This window comes from Galeopterus variegatus, unplaced genomic scaffold (assembly GCF_000696425.1).
Source record: "Galeopterus variegatus unplaced genomic scaffold, G_variegatus-3.0.2 Scaffold103, whole genome shotgun sequence".
Classification (NCBI taxonomy): Eukaryota; Metazoa; Chordata; class Mammalia; order Dermoptera; family Cynocephalidae; genus Galeopterus; species Galeopterus variegatus.
The window spans coordinates 461,606-480,548 of NW_007726214.1; the positions used below are offsets into that span (position 1 = coordinate 461,606).

General features: G+C 35.0%; 1 protein-coding gene across 1 annotated transcript in view; it reads left to right on the plus strand.

The window, feature by feature from the left end:
- The first annotated feature begins 5,117 nt into the window (after positions 1 to 5,117).
- The window catches only part of LOC103600584 (HORMA domain-containing protein 1-like), a 16,403-nt gene continuing 2,577 nt past the window's right edge, over positions 5,118 to 18,943 (plus strand). Inside the window, exons 1-12 of the mRNA XM_008584876.1 lie at positions 5,118 to 5,178; positions 5,861 to 6,005; positions 7,479 to 7,542; positions 7,979 to 8,015; positions 10,297 to 10,317; positions 10,574 to 10,600; positions 12,484 to 12,551; positions 13,010 to 13,161; positions 14,647 to 14,906; positions 16,758 to 16,824; positions 16,908 to 16,984; positions 17,692 to 17,775. Of these exons, the coding sequence (XP_008583098.1) occupies positions 5,146 to 5,178; positions 5,861 to 6,005; positions 7,479 to 7,542; positions 7,979 to 8,015; positions 10,297 to 10,317; positions 10,574 to 10,600; positions 12,484 to 12,551; positions 13,010 to 13,161; positions 14,647 to 14,906; positions 16,758 to 16,824; positions 16,908 to 16,984; positions 17,692 to 17,775 (1,035 nt within the window). The 5' untranslated portion in view covers positions 5,118 to 5,145. The remainder of the gene's footprint in view (positions 5,179 to 5,860; positions 6,006 to 7,478; positions 7,543 to 7,978; positions 8,016 to 10,296; positions 10,318 to 10,573; positions 10,601 to 12,483; positions 12,552 to 13,009; positions 13,162 to 14,646; positions 14,907 to 16,757; positions 16,825 to 16,907; positions 16,985 to 17,691; positions 17,776 to 18,943) is intronic.

Consider the following 18,943-nt stretch of genomic DNA (forward strand, 5'->3'; position numbering starts at 1 on the left):
GTGATGTTAAAGTAGACAAGTGCTTAAAAGAATCAACTTTCAAGCACTTTGTAATAATTATTTTAATGATCAACAATTTAATATGCTAGTTCTAATTATTTGTACCTAGTCATCAACAATTTGACAGAACTTTTTTTTGGCCAATAATTGAGCCAACCTGAGTAAAATAACCAAACTGCATTTCTTTAAAAATATTCTACTCATAGTTTTATATAATTCAGATGGACCTTTCTCACAACTGTTCTAGATTAGTAGCTGGGCTCTGAACAGGCAGCAGGAACTTTAAATTTTATAAATTCATGTCTATGACATGAAAAATGTGTAGGAAAATGTCATTAATATATCCTAAACTGACCTTATACTAATTTCACTATCTCTGGCTCCCTCTTCATAAAGGACATTTTAAGGAACAAAAATTACTGAATATAAAAACATTGTCATAATGCCATAATACATGACTATCATCAAAAATGTAGAGAAATACAATTGTTTAAAAGTATTTAGCTGATTACTCTTTAGTTTTTAACATAATTTTTGTTTTGTCCATAACTTTTCAAGTACTCTAATATGGGTTCTCAACCTTCAGCAATCTGGTGAATCTATGGATGCCTTCTCAGAATGATTTTAAATACATAAAATATGTAGAATTACAAAGGAAGCCAATTATATTGAAATAGTTATTAAAATGTTAAGATATAAATTTATGAGATAGTAATCACATGCTTCTTTATAAATACATTAAATAAGAATTAATAACTATCCGAAATTTGAAGTAGTGTCAAGCATAAATGATATTTGAAAACATCTGCAAAAACTGTAATGTGATATGAAAATATCTGGGGTTTTTTTTTTTGATGATAGAGTCACAAGTATTGCTAATATTACCATGGCTTATGTACTATGTTCAGAGTTGAAGGAAATGCTAACTTTCAGTTAGAGGTTAGTGATGTATAGGACACTACCCGACATGTGGCAACTTGGCATGTTGAATCTTTTAAGTAGGAGGAATATGAGAAAGTCTTCCTGCAGAAGCAGGAAGGTCACTCTGACCTCCTCCCCGTTCTTCCCCAAAGCAGTCATAAAACCTAGAAAGGATTTTCTGACCTTGAACCTTACATAAAAGGTGCTCTCCCTATAACTGGAGGAAAAGAGCATCATTACCTCCAAAGATACAGGGACACAGAGAGGAATCTAAACAAACAAGTCCTGCTAAATTTCCCCCAGTTTATCACATTAAGCTCATAACCCCGTGGGCCGGCCTGGTGGCGCACTGCTACAGTGAACCGCTTGGGAGCACAGCGGCGCTCCCGCCGAGGGTTCGGATCCCACATACAGTCTGGTTCCCGCTCACTGGCTGAGCGAGGTGCGGGTGCGATACCGAGGGTTTCGATCCGTTGCCGGACACGAAAAAAGACAAAAAGGAAAAAAAAAAAAAAAAAAAGCTCATAACCCCGTTGCCCTGTCACATTTCACCATCACTCTCCACTCTTCATCAAACCTACTATTAAAAACAAACAGGTTTGGGGGCCGGCCTGTGGCTCACTCGGGAGAGTGTGGTGTTGATAACACCAAGGCCCCGGGTTCGGATCCCATATAGGGATGGCCGGTTCGCTCACTGGCTGAGCGTGGTGCTGACAACACCAAGTCAAGGGTTAAGATCCCCTTACCGGTCATCTTTTAAAAAAAAAACAAAAAAACAGGTTTAACTGTTTCTTCAAATCCTCATTTCCTTATGAAGGCTCCCATGTCATGTAAAACTTATACTAAATGAATTTGTATACTTTTGTTAATTTGTCTTGTGTTATAGGGGCCTCAGCTATGGACTTAAGATGGGTAGAAGGAGATATTTTTCCTCCCCTACATTAGTGAAAATAAAAATGTAAATTTTTCCTCCATACAAATTTACAAATTTTCTGAATTCTATCCGCGAAGGCTTTGGGAGTTGTGAATCCCAGGTAAAGAATGCCTGAACTAAATGAGTAATGAAATATTTAACTAAAATCTTCATTGTAGACCCAACATAAGGGGAAATTTTTAGCAATAAGTAATTTCAAACTTGTAGAAATCAAGTCTATTTCTAAAAAGAAAATTAAGAAAAAACTTATTCTGGAACCTATATGTACGATGATTTAAAGAAAATAAACAGGAGGAAACTCTCCCTACACCCTGTGAAAACAGAAGGAAAAAAAAAAAAAAACCCAGAGCAAATCTAGGAACCATCATAGAGTAAAAGTTGACAAGACTTATAAGTGCATAATAAAGGTAAAGAAATGAGATTTAAATATTCCAGAACTAGGATTCCACTGGACTCGCAAGAAAATGACAACAGAGACATTATTTCTTTGAATAAATTATTCTTTTCTTACTCTTCTCTTCTGGATAAGAATCTTGATGATGCTTCAGGTATGCACACTCTAATTACCAGAAAGACTATAAATCTGAACATGGCTATCTTTAAAAATGATAATAAAGCAATCCTCAAAGTACATAACTACTCAAGATGAATCAATGTATCTTTGCTAATGAACCAATTCCACAACCAACCTTCAATTCATTCCCCAACCAACAGCCAGAATGATCTTTTAAAAATATGAATTAGATAATACCCCTCCCAGTTGCAACCTTTCAATAACTCCCATCATAACTAAAACAAAATACAATGCTTTAATTAACATTGACTATTAAGTTCAACATACACTGGCTTTCCTATCTCATCTGAAGCCACTGTTTTCCACATTTGCTATGGTGTAGCAACACTGGCCTTGCTTCAATTTTTGAAGTACTTCCTTCTTTAGGGCCTTTGCAAGTGTTTTTCTCTCTGCCCATAATACTCCTGCCTCTGTGTGTGTGTGTGTTTGTGTGTGTGTGTGTTACTCATCCTTCTGGTTGTAACTTAAATGTCATTTCCCCAGAGAGGCCTTCCATGACCCACCTTCCCATCGAAATTGTTTCTCCTTTGTCCCAGCCCCAGGGTCAGACAGATCCTCTGATCCCTCTTCCTAATGAGGGATTGTGCTGGGTCCCAGGTAGAGAGAGGATGTTTGGGGGCTTGGACTGTGGGGAAGCCAAGGTCCCCCTATTCCAACCTCTTTATTCCCCTCAACCCACCACTCTCACTGGGACATTCTGTAGCTTTTCACACTGAAAAGGAAAAAAATGTTATTTTTAGATATATTTTATGAATAATCTTTGTTATGAATATGGCTGGTAACCACTGTGTATGTTATTGAAGACATAAAATGTTGGGAAAAAAACATAAATAAAGTTTCTCCACTTTTGACTTTCTCCTTAAATCCAGTGCCTTTTTTTCATACACTTACATCGAGTTGTAACTGTCTACATCAATACAGATAATTGCCCTAGTCTGTTTTCTCATTTCTAAAATTGGGATAATACCTGTGTCTTCCTCACAAGGTTCTTGTACGAAGCAAAGTAATAAAAAGATAGTGAATGGGAAAGCCCTTTGTAAACTTTAAATGTGAGAAAAAGATAAAGCAAAATAATTATTAGACCAAGATTTTGACTATTTTTGATCTTGAAAACAGGGTTCTAGTCTTCATTCCTCTCCTAATTGAATGACTTCAGGCAAATCTTTTCATATTTGGGGTGGCTGTTTCCTTGCCCATAATGAAGATATATCAAGGTTTATGAATAATTATATGTTACACTACTAACATAACTTACTTGGATATGTAACAATTTGTAAACTAAGAATATTGTACTACTGGATAATCTCAACTATCTACTGCTCTGATTTTATTATTTTGTTTCTAAATGAGACATAAATTACTTTCAAAGTTATCCATTGTCCCCACAGACATAACAGTAGTATTACTAAGTAGGAGACTGCTAGAGTAACTGGTTTCCTGAAAACACAGGAGACTGAAAGGCGGGAACACAATATGTGGTAGATCCAATAACAAAATCAAAAGTCAGAAAACAATCAGAATTTAATATGATGAATTAAATGGCGGCTGAGAACACTTTGATCACTGCAGGAAGGCTTTGCACATGCACTTACTTAACCTTCCCCTATTGACCCTCTGCTTTTTCTCTGAGACATGGCGCTGTAATCTTCCCGCATCTGGGGTTCCCGGCGCGCCTTGCGCTGCTCTTGGCGGGAAAGGTGATCTCGACCGGGGGTCAAAAGGCCACTGTCGTGCTTCCGCGGGCGACCGTTGAAGGAAGGCGCATGCGCGTCAGGCAAAGCTCGTGCCAGAAAGTGCAGCTCTTCTCGTCTCCGGCGTGAGCCCCTCAGATGTTACGTAATATATTTGTGGGTTTGTTGGTTTTTTTGGACTTTTTAATCTCTTTTTCGGACCTTTTTTCTGTAGCTCACGCCTGCTTTTAAGTTCTTAGGGTCTTAATGGCGAAATGTTTGGGGGAAAATGTATACTTACTTTTCACAAGTGATTCTTCAGATAGGGTTAACACTGGCGGCTAGTATAGGCTTTATCAGGATAAATTTAATCGTTTACAGACTCTTCTATGAAGTTTGACTATTTGGAGAGTTCTTCTAGTTGAATTGTATGATTAAAGTGAAATTGGTACCAAAAAATTGAAACTTACGTCAGTGTACCAAGATTATAATTAAGAAATTAGAATCGGTCACAAAAATCTAGAATATTTTCTGTTGCCCATTTATGGCTGTTCCATAGAGTATACAGTATTTATACCCAGAGCCATGCTAAAGTTCAGTCAAGGAAAGTTACCTGACTCGGTTATTTTGAAACTTCAATTTTTAAAAAAAAATTAAACGATTTAAAAGTATTTGCTAGGGGCACTTTTTTCATTACCTAAAACCTACCTGTGCAATGTTGTCAATGCTGGATGGAGAAAAATGGGAAGATTGTGCCGTCTTAAAAAGTTCTTCTGAAGAGTTTCTTAATAACCCATTTATGTGAGATTTGCTGGTCAAATGGCTTAAAATTAGGACCGTACTCAAAATAGTTATACAGCAATGTGGACCTCTAGGTTTTTGAAGATTCCATTTTAAGTGAAGAAATCTTAAAATTAGTCACATAAAATTCTTTCCAACTTTGTACATAGTAAGCTAGAATGTTAGAGATAAAAATGACATCTGACGTTAAAGCTTTTATCTGTTATCACAAGGTTGAATTAAAGAACATACTTTAGTAGAAGAAGATGGCCACTGCACAGTTGCAGCGGACTTCCATGGTATGATTTCTTATATTTTTGTATATTTTAAGTTAGCTGATTTTAGTGTTTCTTGAAGTCTCAACTACTTCGTTTTTATAATTGAAAGTTAAACTCAGCTGTTTGAGACTTTAATCATACCAGGAAACTCCCATATTTTAAGAAATGAAGATATTTGCTAAATTATTTTGAATTAATGGAGAATTATACTGGATGTTTGATCCATTGCATTAAATTGCTGGCTCAAATTTAATTTACATTAGGTATTAATTAATGCTGTTTTGTTGCTTTGATGAAATTATTGTTCATAGTCATCTACCTGTAGAAAATGAATGTTGGTGACCCAGAGACAAAGACAAAATTATCATCTTTGCATAGGATCTTGCATTGCAGTTAATCTGTATTAAACCTAGTCAGTAATTAAAGAGAAAAGTCCATGTTATCAATCCATGTATTGTGCATTTACAGACAGTTATCTGCAAGGAGAGTCTTTCTTAAGCACTTGTTGCACATTAGCTTTAGGCATTTACCTTAGAAACACCCTCACATCTTTGAAGCTATCCTGACTCCCTGGGGATTACTAACCAATATGGGGAGGAATTCTTCAGAAGAGTACCAGGCTTATGCAAAATTGGATCTACTTTAAGTCCAGAGAAACTATTTTTAATAACTCTAAATTGTTTTAATTTCCCTTGAATTTTAGAGTGCATTGGTATTTCCCAATAAGATATCAACTGAGCAGCAATCTTTGGTGTTAGTGAAGAGGCTTCTAGCAGTTTCAGTATCCTGCATCACATATTTGAGAGGAATATTTCCAGAATGTGCTTATGGAACAAGATATCTAGATGGTAATATAATATTTAAAACTTTCTTTTATAAAGTTATTTTTGTTTAGGCTTGCTCTGGAGGGCTGGCTGATTAGCTCACTTAGGAGAGTAGGGTGCTGGTAACACCAAGGTCAGTTTGGATTCCCTTACCAGCCAGCCGCAAAAAATAAATAAATATTTTTGCCTTGCTCTAAAACTGTAATTTTTGACTTAGAAATTTTCTTTTTTAACAGCAGCTTTATTAATATAATTCACATATCTGACAATTCACTCAAAAGTACACAATTCAGTGATTTTTAATATATTCACGGAGTTGTGCAACCATCACCACAGTCGATTTTAGAACATTTTCATCACCCCAAAAAGACACCCCATACCCATTCTCTATCTACTTACCCCAAACCTTGCCAGTTGCAGGAAACCGCAAATCTACTTTCTGTCTCTGTGGCTTTACCTGTTCTGTGGACATATCATAGAAATGGAATCATACAATATGTGGTCCTTTGTGACTGGCTTCTTTGACTTACCATAGTGTTTTCAAGGTTCTTCCATGTTGTAGCATGAATTAGTACTTCATTCCTTTTCATTGCTGAATAATGTTTCAATGTATGGCTGTATCGTACTTTATCCATTCATCAGTTGATGAACATTAGGTTGTTTCCTCTTTTTGACTACCATGAGTAATGCCATGTTCATGTACAGGTTTTGGTTGGACATCTAGTATTTTTAAAAGTATATTCAATACCTTTGAAAGCATTTAATTATAAAAGTTTTCCTCAGTTTCTCAAGTATGATTTCACCTGACATTATGCTTATAATGACAGAGTATATCGATAAAAACACTGTTATGTTATGTTCTTGTGCTATTTCAGGGAAGTAAAAATAATACCGCCAGTTTATACTATAATAAAATTTTTTTCCTAGAATATAATATATGTATAATATTGTGCACCGACTATACTGGGCAATTTGGTTAGCACTATGTTATGTATGATATCTTGTTAACTCATAGGTACTATCCCTCTTTTTCAAATAAGGAACCTGAGGCTGAGAGATGCTCTCAGTCCTTTCCACTTTGTTACATATTGCTTCTTTGCAACGTTTTTGTCTTTGATAGCCAGTTAACATCTTTTACAATATCCCAAGTATTTTACTGGGATAAGGTTCCATAGCAAATATTCTAAGACTCTTGGATAATGATGGCATGAAAGCATTATATCTAATTTTATGTATTCTATAATTTTTAAGAATGAAAATTTTTTCTACTATCAACTTGCATTCTAATCATTATGATAGCATTTTATGATAATGATAAAGACTATTATATAAACTTTTCTCCTTTAATTCCTTTAATAATAACAATCATCTGGAAGTTCATTGCCATTATTAATATACCTGTAATAGACAGGTGAAGAAAATATCCTTCATTTAAAATTTCTAATTGTTTACTGTTCTTAAGTAACTCTGTATTTATTTTATCATATTTGTGTTTAGATCTTTGTGTCAAAATTCTGAGAGAAGATAAAAATTGTCCAGGATCTACACAGTTAGTAAAATGGTAAGTAAAAGAATACCTAAAGATAGAAAAAATTTTTTTTCTTAAATCACATTTTTTTGTACCTCGAATACTTTCCAGTGTTTAACCAGATCTAAGTGATTTGCCGTTTACTACTGGATACCATTTTTGCAAGTCATTGAATTTTTGTGTTAAAATTGTCCTTTATTTCATGCTCCATATGAGCAGGCTTCATTTTCCTATTATTGGTCTCCACAAATAGCTGTCAGATATTTTATATTTTTTCTTTCATCTACTATCATCATTTTATATTTCTGCCACATTGTTCTTTTATGTTTTGTTTTAAGCTAGTTAATAAGAAGAGAGCTTTAATAAGAAATTTTTGTGTTATATAGTAATGAGGTAATATGGAGATTTATAAAGAACTATTTTCTGGAAATGCATTTAATCTAAAAAAGAATTCTTGATTTTTTTTTAGGATGCTAGGATGTTATGATGCTTTACAGAAAAAATATGTAAGTCTTTCAATATTTCTTTATTCTTTTTTTCTATAGTTTATATTCTACAAATCTAACAACAATTACCACATGGTAAATCATTGATTTAAATTAACTTAGACATAGGCCAATATGAGTTAATTAAAACTCTGAATGAACATTTGAATATTTTAAAGACTTATCTTTTCCTCATTTAAAGCTAATGAAATTAATACTAAATAAAATTTTCAAGTTAGTTTTGGTTAATTAACACTCATTTGTGTTAATAACTCATATTAACTTACAAAAAATTAATGAATTAAAAAGTCCTTTAAAATACTTCATTCATAGGGCCGGCCTGTGGCTCACTTTGGAGAGCATGGTACTGACAACACCAAATCGAGGGTTAAGATCCCCCTACCGGTCATCTTTAAAAAAGAAAAAATACTTTATTAGTTTCACATGCCTTCTATAATCTTTCTTATACTAATAATCTAATAAATTATTTCTTAATTAGGGTTCAAAATTAAATTTTTATATAGTCTATGTTAAATTGTCACAAATTTTGAATTAGTGAAATTTTAATTAAGATGGTTTTATGATAGACTACAAGCCTTTTTTTTCCATTCTTAGCATAATTTTATGTATAAAGTCCAGCTCTAGGCAAAATTGTAAAGAAGGTGAATTTTTATCCATGGCCTAACATTCCTCATTAAGGCATAGAAAATATTGAGTGCCTGCTATGTGCTAGGCACATTTTCTAGGTAGGAGCTGGGTAAGCTAGCAGTGGTCAACAAAACAAAGAGGGTTCCTTCTATAGTCGGAAACAGCCAATAAACAAGTAAATCAGATACTTTCCAATAGCATTAAATTTCATTAAAATTTTTAGGAAGGGTATTTGGTAAATGGAGAGATGGGGTAAATTTAGACCATATGGTCAGAGGAACTTCTCTGAGGAAGTGGCATTTAAGCTGATACCTGAATGAGAAGAAGCCAGCCAGGTATTGATTTTGGAAAAGAATATTCCTGGCAGAGCAGCAAATACAAAGAGTTGGACGGGAATTTGGAGAGTTCCAAGAACAAAAGGAAAGCCAGTGTGACCAGAATGCAATTTTGTGGTACGGGAAAATGGTTTGAGATGAGCGTGGGGAGATTGACAGAGCCAGATCATTCAGTGCTGTGTAGGTAAGGAGTTCGGGTTCTATTCTGGGTGCAAAGAAGAGCCATTTGAAGGTTTTAAGTAGAAATGTAATATCATTTGATTTACATTTAAAAATTTAAAAAATCAGGGGCTGGCCCGTGGCTCATTTGGGAGAGTGTGGTGCTGATAACACCAAGGCCACGGGTTTAGATCCCTATATACGGATGGCAGGTTGGCTCACTTGGCAGAGCATGGTGCTGACAACACCAAGTCAAGGGTTAAGATCCCCTTACCGGTCATCTTTAAAAAAATAAATAAAAATTTAAAAAATCACTCTGCCTGCTACAGAAGAATAAGACTGAGAGTAAGGAGAATAGCACTTAGGCCATTACTGTAGTACTATTGAGAAATAATGCTGGCTTAGACCAGGATAGCAGGGGAGGAGATTCAGGATAGATTTGGTGGTAGAACTGATTGGATTTGTGGATGGATGGATTAGTTGTAGAGTATGAGGAAAAGATCAGAATCAAGAACGATTCTTAGATTTTTGGCAGATCACTTGCTTGAGTGATTTCCTGTAATTTTCTGTTTCTATGGTCTCCTAAGCCTCCTTCCTTTATTAAATGCATGGGACCCCGAACTGTCTACTTTTTCTCTTTTCAAAATCAGTTCTCATATTGGTAAGGTTTAATGTGTTACTTCACAGTATATATTTTCCTTGTAACCTGAAGTAATGTCCTGTTTGCTTAAGGCAATAAAATAAAGTGATGACTGGGGCTGGCCTGTGACTCACTTGGGAGAGTGTGGTGCTGATAACACCAAGGCCACAGGTTCAGATCCCAAATAGGGATGGCCGGTTAGCTCACTGGGTGAGCGTGGTGCTGACAGCACCAAGTCAAGGGTTAAGATCTTACCGGTCATCTTTTAAAAAATAAAATAAATAAAAAATAAAATGATGACATGAATTTCAGCCATGAGTAAGTCAAATAGAGATAGATATTTTGGGGAAGGGAAACATATCTAAGACTTAAAGGCTTGAAAGAAGTTCTGTCTTCTGCAATGATTATTTGTTATTAGGATTACATGTTGAAATAGGACAAAGAAAAAGAAGACAATTAAGATTTTTGTTCTTTGATATTTTAAAGAAGACAATTAAGATTTTTGTTCCTTGTATTTCAGCTAAGGATGGTTGTTCTAGCTGTAAGTATTTTTAAATTATACGTTCTTTTTTTAAAGACTGTCAAATTTGGCCTTGCTTTATTGAATTATACTAAAACAATTATGATACTTTATTCAAACAGCTGATCTATTCAATGGGGAAAAAGTTAATAAACTAATATTTTGGGAGGTCATTTTGTTTTGCTGAGTTCACTTATTAGTTTAGTCTAAACATCCAATTTAATTCTTCTTGAATACTTAGTCTTAGATAACTCAATTATAAATTATTTTTAAATAGGTATACACCAATCCAGAAGACCCTCAGGTAAGTGTGCTTAAATTAGTAAAGAAACATAATGCCTCTAATACCTAAAAATAACATAAAACTATAGTATAATATCTTATGCTTTTAATTGCGCTTTAATCAGTCAGTGCACTTTCATTTTTTTTTTTTTCACATTTGAACTTCATAAAACTCTTCTGAGGTAAGGCAGGGCTTGTACTGTTGTCTTTAAACAGCTTAATACACTTATTACAAGAGAGATTATGTGGATGATCTAGGCCACAAAGCTTACAAGCTGTTAGAAATAACCTAAATCTCCTGACTTCTGTTTTTTTTTTTTTTTTTACAATATTCTTTGTCTAGAATTATGAAAGGGCTTGGAGTTTGAGGAAAATAAGAAACTCATCCTTTGAACATTCATCCCAATCCAGCCACATCCTCCTGTTCATCTGACAATTAAAGGGGAGAAGGGAGGACAAGAAAAGAAAGGGAAAACCAAAGACAGGAAATAATAGGGAAAGATCTATTGAGTGCTTTTTCTATATTAGGCTTTGTTCTTTGGGGCTTTATGTGCATTATGTCATTTACTCATCACAAACTTCATGAGGTTGGGGTTGGCCGGTTAGCTCAGTTGGTTAGAGAACAGCCTTATAATACCAAGGTCATGGGTTCAGATCCTTGGACTGGCCAGCTGCCCCAAAAACCAAACAAAAAAACACAAAAACCCCCAAAACCGGGGGCCGGCCCGTGGCTCACTCGGGAGAGTGTGGTGCTGATAACACCAAGGCCACGGGTTCGGATCCCACATAGGGATGGCCGGTTCGCTCACTGGCTGAGCGTGGTGCTGACAACACCAAGTCAAGGGTTAAGATCCCCTTACCGGTCATCTTTAAAAAAAAAAAAAAAAAAACCCAAAACCTTCATGAGGTAACTTCCATTATCATTCCTACTTTACAGATTGAGAAATCTAGGTACAGGTTTCTTGCCTAAGGTTACAGTGGCAGAACTGGCAGAACAAGTATTTGAACCTAGTAAAGCCAGTTCATAATCTTGGTGCTCTGTCATTACACTACAGCTGTTGCAATATAATGTTTCACTCAGTCATGGAGAAGCAGATTTAAACCAATTTAAAAAACATGGAGAGAGCTCTGATCCATATCCCTATGTGAGCACTGAAATGTAAAAAAGTAATAAAAGTATTTGAGCTTCAGGAGGGCTGAGAATGTCTCTTTTTTCCCAATACCTACACCTACAATTTATGCTTAATATACAAGTATGTCCATGGTGACAAAGCAGATCATTTGGACAAAGGCTATGAATTAGTTGATTGTTCAAAAAACTGATTGTTCTGAAAATGTTCATTTAGTTTTATACGTTTACAGTTGGGCATTTTTTCTATAAGTAAATGAACAACCTTGCCAATGTACTAATATTTATTGAATGTTTACTGCATGTCAGGAACTTTTTAAAGTACTCTGTTTAATTTATCCCATTTGGTAAATATTCACAACCACCAATGAAATAGATACTGTTTTCAACCTCTTTTTTTAGCTAGAGAAACTGAAACATAGAAGGCTTAAAATGGCTTGCCTGTAGTTACAATATAGAAAAGATTTAAGCCCTGTGCTCAGACACTCAGCTGAGGAATGGTGACTTTTTTATCTGCAAGCTAAGGAGTTCCTTCCATCTAGTATACATAACATACATTGCAATGAGGGGGGAATAAATATCTCTCCAAAACTGAAGCTCCAAATCCAAGTCCATGGGAATAGACTATGAGGACTTGAAAGTTTCATTGGACCAATAGGGATTAACATGACAAAAAAAGTACTGACTGAATGTTAAGAGTTGTACAAAAGCAATATAGAGCTATCTGGCAGCCGGTACTGTATATAGATACATAACTGCAATATTTTCTATTTAAGACAATTTCAGAATGTTACCAATTTAAATTCAAGTACACCGATGGTGGACCAATCATGGACTTCATAAGGTATTGTTCTATAGTTTTCTTTTTGTATTACAAGTTACCACTTATTCGTATTAATACTCTGTAGTTAAACTTCAGGATTAATTTGAAACTTCAAACATCCCCAATTAACCATCAAAATGTAGCTGTGCAAAATGGAATGGTGGTTTGGAGTAGCTTCAAGCCAGGATTCTTTGGCTAATTATATAGTTTTTTAATTGTAGAAAGAGAACTGAGTGATTAGAAATATAATTAAAATCTATCATTTGTTTTCTTTAAACACCTTATATAAAATACATATTAATTCAATTTATGTAAATTATTAGTTAAGCTTTTTATAATAATGACATTAAAACACATTTTATAGTAACTTTCAACTTAACAACTTAATGCTATAATAGGAATAAGAAATTTAAATAGTTAGAATGTGAAGTTATGGCCACAGGTTTTATAAAAGAAATTAATACGTGATTCTCTTCCAGTAAAAACCAGAGCAATGAATCTAGCATGTCATCTGCTGACACCAAGAAAGCGAGTATTCTCCTCATTCGCAAGATTTATATTCTAATGCAAAATCTGGGACCTTTACCTAATGATGTTTGTTTGACCATGAAACTTTTTTACTATGATGAAGGTACTATTTGTAATACATACATGTTTCAGTTGTTTCTTGCATGTTTTATTATTATTGAAACAATTGGTTTTCATTCCAAATGTTTTAGCACCTAAATTGTTATATTTATTTTGAAATTATAAAATTTACATTTAATATCAATATTTGAAAAAGAAGGATTTGCAAAAATGGGATTTAAAATATACACTTTTCTAGTGATAGGAACATACCCATGTGAAGTATAACCTCACTTATAATTAAATGAAACAGTGAGATACCAGTTCTCACTTATGAGATTGGTAAACTTATAAACCCACTATTAGGAAGGGTGTGGGGAAGCAGCCGCTTTTATACATTCTTGAGGGAATGTATATAGGTGCAACATTTTTAGAGGACAGTTTGTCAGTATCAAAGTTTTAAATGTACATTCTCTTTAAGCCAGAAATTCTATAGCTAGAAAAATATCTTGAGAACATAGTTGCACAAATATGCAAAGTTACATATTTATAAGGATTTTCATTATAGCATTGGCTAAAATAGGAACAAACTGGAAAAAACTTGAGTGTCCTTAATTGGGGCTTGAATAAATAAATTATAGTGCATCTGTATAATATAGAGTACTGTGCAAGCTGTTAAAAGAATGTGCTAAGTTATCCGAGAGATATATATTTTTTTATGATTTAAAGAGATATTATTAAGTTAAAAACAACTAGGTAGGGCTGGCCCGGTGGCGCACTGGAGAGTGTGCCGCTTGGGAGCGCGGCGGCGCTCCCGCCAAGGGTTTGGATCCCATGTGGAGACTGGTTCCCGCTCACTGGTTGAGCGTGGTGCGGGTGCAACACTGAGGGTTGCGATCCCGCTGCCGGTCCCTGGTACGGGCGTGACACTGAGGGTTGCGATCCCGTTACTGGTTAGTAAAAAAGATAAAAAGGAAAAAAAAAAACCCAACTAGGTAAAGAACGGTATGATCTCATTTATGTTTTTAGAGGTGATATTATATATATATATCATATATATATTATATATTATAATATATTATATATATATATTTCCTAAAGCCTATATAAATATTAAATATTATATATTTTATTACATACATAATGTCTTCAAGAACATAAAGCAACAACAGCAGCTAACATTTTTGAAATACTCATTATATGCTAGTGTTGTTCTGAAAATTTTATAACACTTTAATTCATTTTAATATCCAGAAATGACTCTGTGAAATAGGTACTATTATTTTCCCCATTTTGCAGATGAGGAAACCAAATCAGGGATGATAAATAATTTGCTCAAGGTCATACAGCCAGTCAAGTGAAGAAAACAAAGGATACCTCCAAGTAAAATAAAATGAGGACTTGGAAATAGTAGAAGGATTTTTACTTTTTATTTTATGCTCTTCTATACTATTTGAAATTTATTGAATCTGCATGTATTTTTATAATAATAATAATAATATTTTCTTCAATTTCATGTACAGCACAGTTTATACTTACTTTTTTGCAGTTACACCCCCAGATTACCAGCCTCCTGGTTTTAAGGATGGTGATTGTGAAGGAGTAATATTTGAAGGAGAGCCTATGTACTTAAATGTGGGAGAAGTCCCAACACCTTTTCACACCTTCAAAGTAAAAGTGACCACTGAAAAAGAACGAATGGAAAATATTGATTCATCTATACTATCACCAAAACAATTTAAAACACCACTTCAGAAAATCCTGATGGATAAAAATGATCTAGAAGATGAACAGGAGCGTTATATAAGTGTGAGTGTATTTAAAGAGCCATAGAGTACAATAGTAAAAAACAATTGACTCAATTCTGAAGACTTCAATAGCTTTCATTAATATTTATATAAATACAGTAGTATAATCATAGACTCAAGTTTGGAAGGGACCTTAAAGAAAGTCCTGCCCTGTGGTTTTAAAACTTTTACTTTGGTCCAAACAACATTATGCTCAGAGCTCAAAAGCACGACTTTTCTAATTGAAGCAGGGAGTGGTCCTGGAGGCCCAGCCACTCACCTCATCTACCATCATAGTGGACTCTGAGGAAACCCTTGGAACTCTAGGGCATAATTTGAAAACCATTGAACTAGTCCACTGCCACAACTAATGATGGAATCCTATCTACAGCATTCCTACTAAGTGCTCATGTAGTCTGTGCTTGAATTTCTCCATGGCCTGGAAAGCAGCCTGGAAGTTCCTGGAAGGCAGGAACTTATTTGTCTTATTTGTCTTTTTAATCCTCCTGTGCCTACCACTTACATTTGCAGTCAGTGCATTCTCAGTATTGGTTGAGTGACTGAATAGAAGTATGAAAGAGCTTTTTTTGTTGTTGCCTCACTCCCAGCAAATATAAAAATCATCATATCTTTATCTTTAATCTTTCAGTGTTAACGTTAGGTCCTTTAACCTCACCTCTATTGTTTTCTATTTCTCATTTTATTCTATATTATGACCATTGTACTTATGTACAGAAGCTCACTATTCTGAATTAGGCTCTGTGGCCACATCTTTACAAATATAAAATTCAATCAATTTTTAGCCAATTCAGTCAAAGATGAAAACTTTTTCCTAAAACCTAAATCCCAGTCTTGCTTTATAAACAAATATGCCTGGGATTTTTATAGCATTCTTTAAAATATTTAAATTTCTTTTACATATGTCACAAAGGGAACAATAATTATAATGTAGACATTTTCCCTGTTACTATTTCTGCCATACCATGACTGAGCTTATCCTTTCCTAATTCTCAGAAGAGTATCGGGGCGGATTGAGGGTGTTTCTAACATTTGTACAGAAATTCCAGAGCTGTAGGGCCGGCCCGGTGGCGCACTCGGGAGAGTGCAGCGCTTGGGAGCGTGGCGACCCTCCCACCAAGGGTTCGATCCCTTATAGAGACCGGTCCACTCACTGGTTGAGCGTGGTGCGGGCGCGACACCGAGGGTTGCGATCCCGTTGCCGGTCGCGGTACGGGCGCAACACCGAGGGTTGCGATCCCGTTACCGGTCACGAAAAAAGACAAAAAGGAAAAAAGAAAAAGGAAATTTCAGAGCTGTAGAAGTGGTAGGTTGAGGGCTGGCCTATGGCTCACTTGGGAGTGTGTGATGCTGATGACACCAAGGGCATGGGTTCAGATCCCTATATAGGGATGGCTGGTTGGCTCACTTGGGAGAGCGTGATGCTGACAATACCTAGTCAAGGGTTGGGATCCCCTTACCAGTCATCTTTTGTAAAAAAAAAAAAGAAAAGAAAAAAAAGAAGTGATAGCTTGTGTGAACACATATGTCTAATTTAGTGCCCTCAAACAATAGGAAGATCTAAGGATTCTTAGAATTATCATGTATTTGTAGAGAAAGTTGTATATTTTTATCATTTGTCCTTAGAGCAACCCTGCAAAGTAAAGAAAAATAGTATTTTATACTTTGGATAAATAAGTTGCCTTATGATAATAATTCTAGAACTGTTTTTATTTCTAGCAAGCATAAGGTAGTTGTAGTTTTATATTATATTTAGCCTTCACGTAAAACAAACTTGTTCATAAATACTGCCACCCAATTGTTTTAATTTCTTTTTGAAATGTGTCCAATTTTTCTTCCTTACATAATTATGCAGGATGATTTTGACATTGAAACTAAAATGGAAGAGCAGAAAAAAAACCCTGGATCTTCTGAACTTGGAGGTAAGAAGTTAATGAAAATGTAGATTAACTCACGTACAGTTCAGTTTTATACTGTTTTAACTTCTCTGTTGTTTTTTTTACAGAACCAACTTTAGTTTGTGAGGAAGATGAAATGATGAGGTCTAAAGAGAGTCTAGATCTTTCAATTTCTCATTCTCAGGTAGAAACCTTATAGTTCCATCTCTCTTTTGTTTTTTCAAAAGATGGTTGCTTATATGCTTACTTAGTTATTTCTCAGATTTTCTTGTTCTAGATCTTTTAGAATAAACCTAGGTATTTAGAGTTATTATTATTAACAAAATCTGGTAATTGTATGTTTTGAGTATATTATTGTTGGATTTGTTTAGTAATAAAACTAAATACTATTTGTAGAATCTCAGAATTTCAGATCTAGATAGACTCTTATGCAATTATTTACTCCATGCTGCTTTGTATTTACAAATAGAGTAAATAATAGATTTTTGTTGCCATGGAGCAGAACATGTTTAATTTTGTTTTCCATATATGGTAAAATTCTGACATAACAGACTTAGATAATATGAACTTGGAAATAATGGGATTGAAGATTGATTGTCCACCTTTCTCTGCCCAGCCCCTTTCTCAAATGTGAGTGGACTAAAGTTCTTATCTTCTGGAAGGGTAGTGCCTTGTGATCATTTGGGACTTTCTCAGTTTAGTGAATGGTCAATTGTGTACAATGTCAGTTTCACTATCTTCACTTTCGTGCATTTTGTGACAGTATGAACCAACTCAAAATTACTGGTTTTCATTAACTTAACGTAACAAGACCCTGAATTTTATGTTTAATTACATTATGAAAGGATTTTATTAGATTGTATGGTTTTGTGTAATTATTTCCTTTTCTAGGTTGAGCAGTTAGTCAGTAAAACATCTGAACTTGATGTGTCTGAAAGCAAAACAAGAAGTGGAAAAATTTTTCAGAATAAAATGGTAAGTATCTCTTTAGGTTTGTTTTCTATTGTTGCCTTTAATTTTCACCCAAATGTGAGTTTATTTTAATATTTAATTTATTGGACCAATATTAATTAAGTACCTACTATGTGTCAGATACTTTACTAAGTGCTGGGGATATAACCTGAATAATGCATAGTTTCTGGTCTTAGCTAACAGTTTAGTAACTGGGGGAAAACAAGCAATGATATAGGACCACTATAGAAGTCTGAATAGACTACATAGAAGCACAAAAGAGGGAATGGTTAATTTTACTGAAGGTACGTTAGAGAGGGGAATCCAGGAAAGGCTTCGAGAAGAAGTGATACTATTATCCAGACTCCCAAGGAATTTCCTAGAATGCCCCAAATTTTCCATGTTCTATCTTGTAAATTGATTATCTTGTTAATAAGACATTACAAATTAATCTTTTGTATATACCTTATATAAAATAAATCTCACGTTCTTAAGAAAAAAAATCAGTGCTTTGTTTTAGTTTTTGGTGTGAATTATTCTAAACAGAAATTCATATTTTATTTTAGACCTTTAAGTTACCTTCAAAGGTTCAGGTGTGAAGAAAAAGCATTCTGTAAAATATGTAAAATGTTATATCCAAATTTAGGGAACAAATAGTTCACTCTATCAGTGGTGTGCTAAGACATTTCTTCCCAAATCCTCATTCAGTGACACCGTGTTGGTAGTCTGAAGTTGGACATCATAGGAGCATGGAAATCAGGAAATGTCTCAGGATTTGTTTCTATCATAGAGCTGATCATTAAGAATTTACCAGAACACCACTGATTATAGGGCCATTTTTAGGTGTCTTTTTTCCCCCACATTCTTATTGGGAAGTCAGAACTGGCAGAAGGCAGCATTCAAACCATTATGCTGGCCATTAAAAAGAAGGAAATTTTTAGGGCCAGCCCGGTGGCGCACTGCTATAGTGCGCCGCTTGGGAAGCGTGGCGGCGCTCCCGCCAAGGGTTCGGATCCCACATACAGACCGGCCGCTCACTGGCTGAGCGAGGTGCGGGGGCAACACTGAGGGTTGCAATCCCGTTGCCGGTCCCGGTCTGGTACAGGCGCGACACTGAGGGTTGCGATCCGTTGCCGGTCACAAAGAGACAAAAAGGAAAAAAAAAAAAAAAAAAAAAAAAAAGGAAATTTTG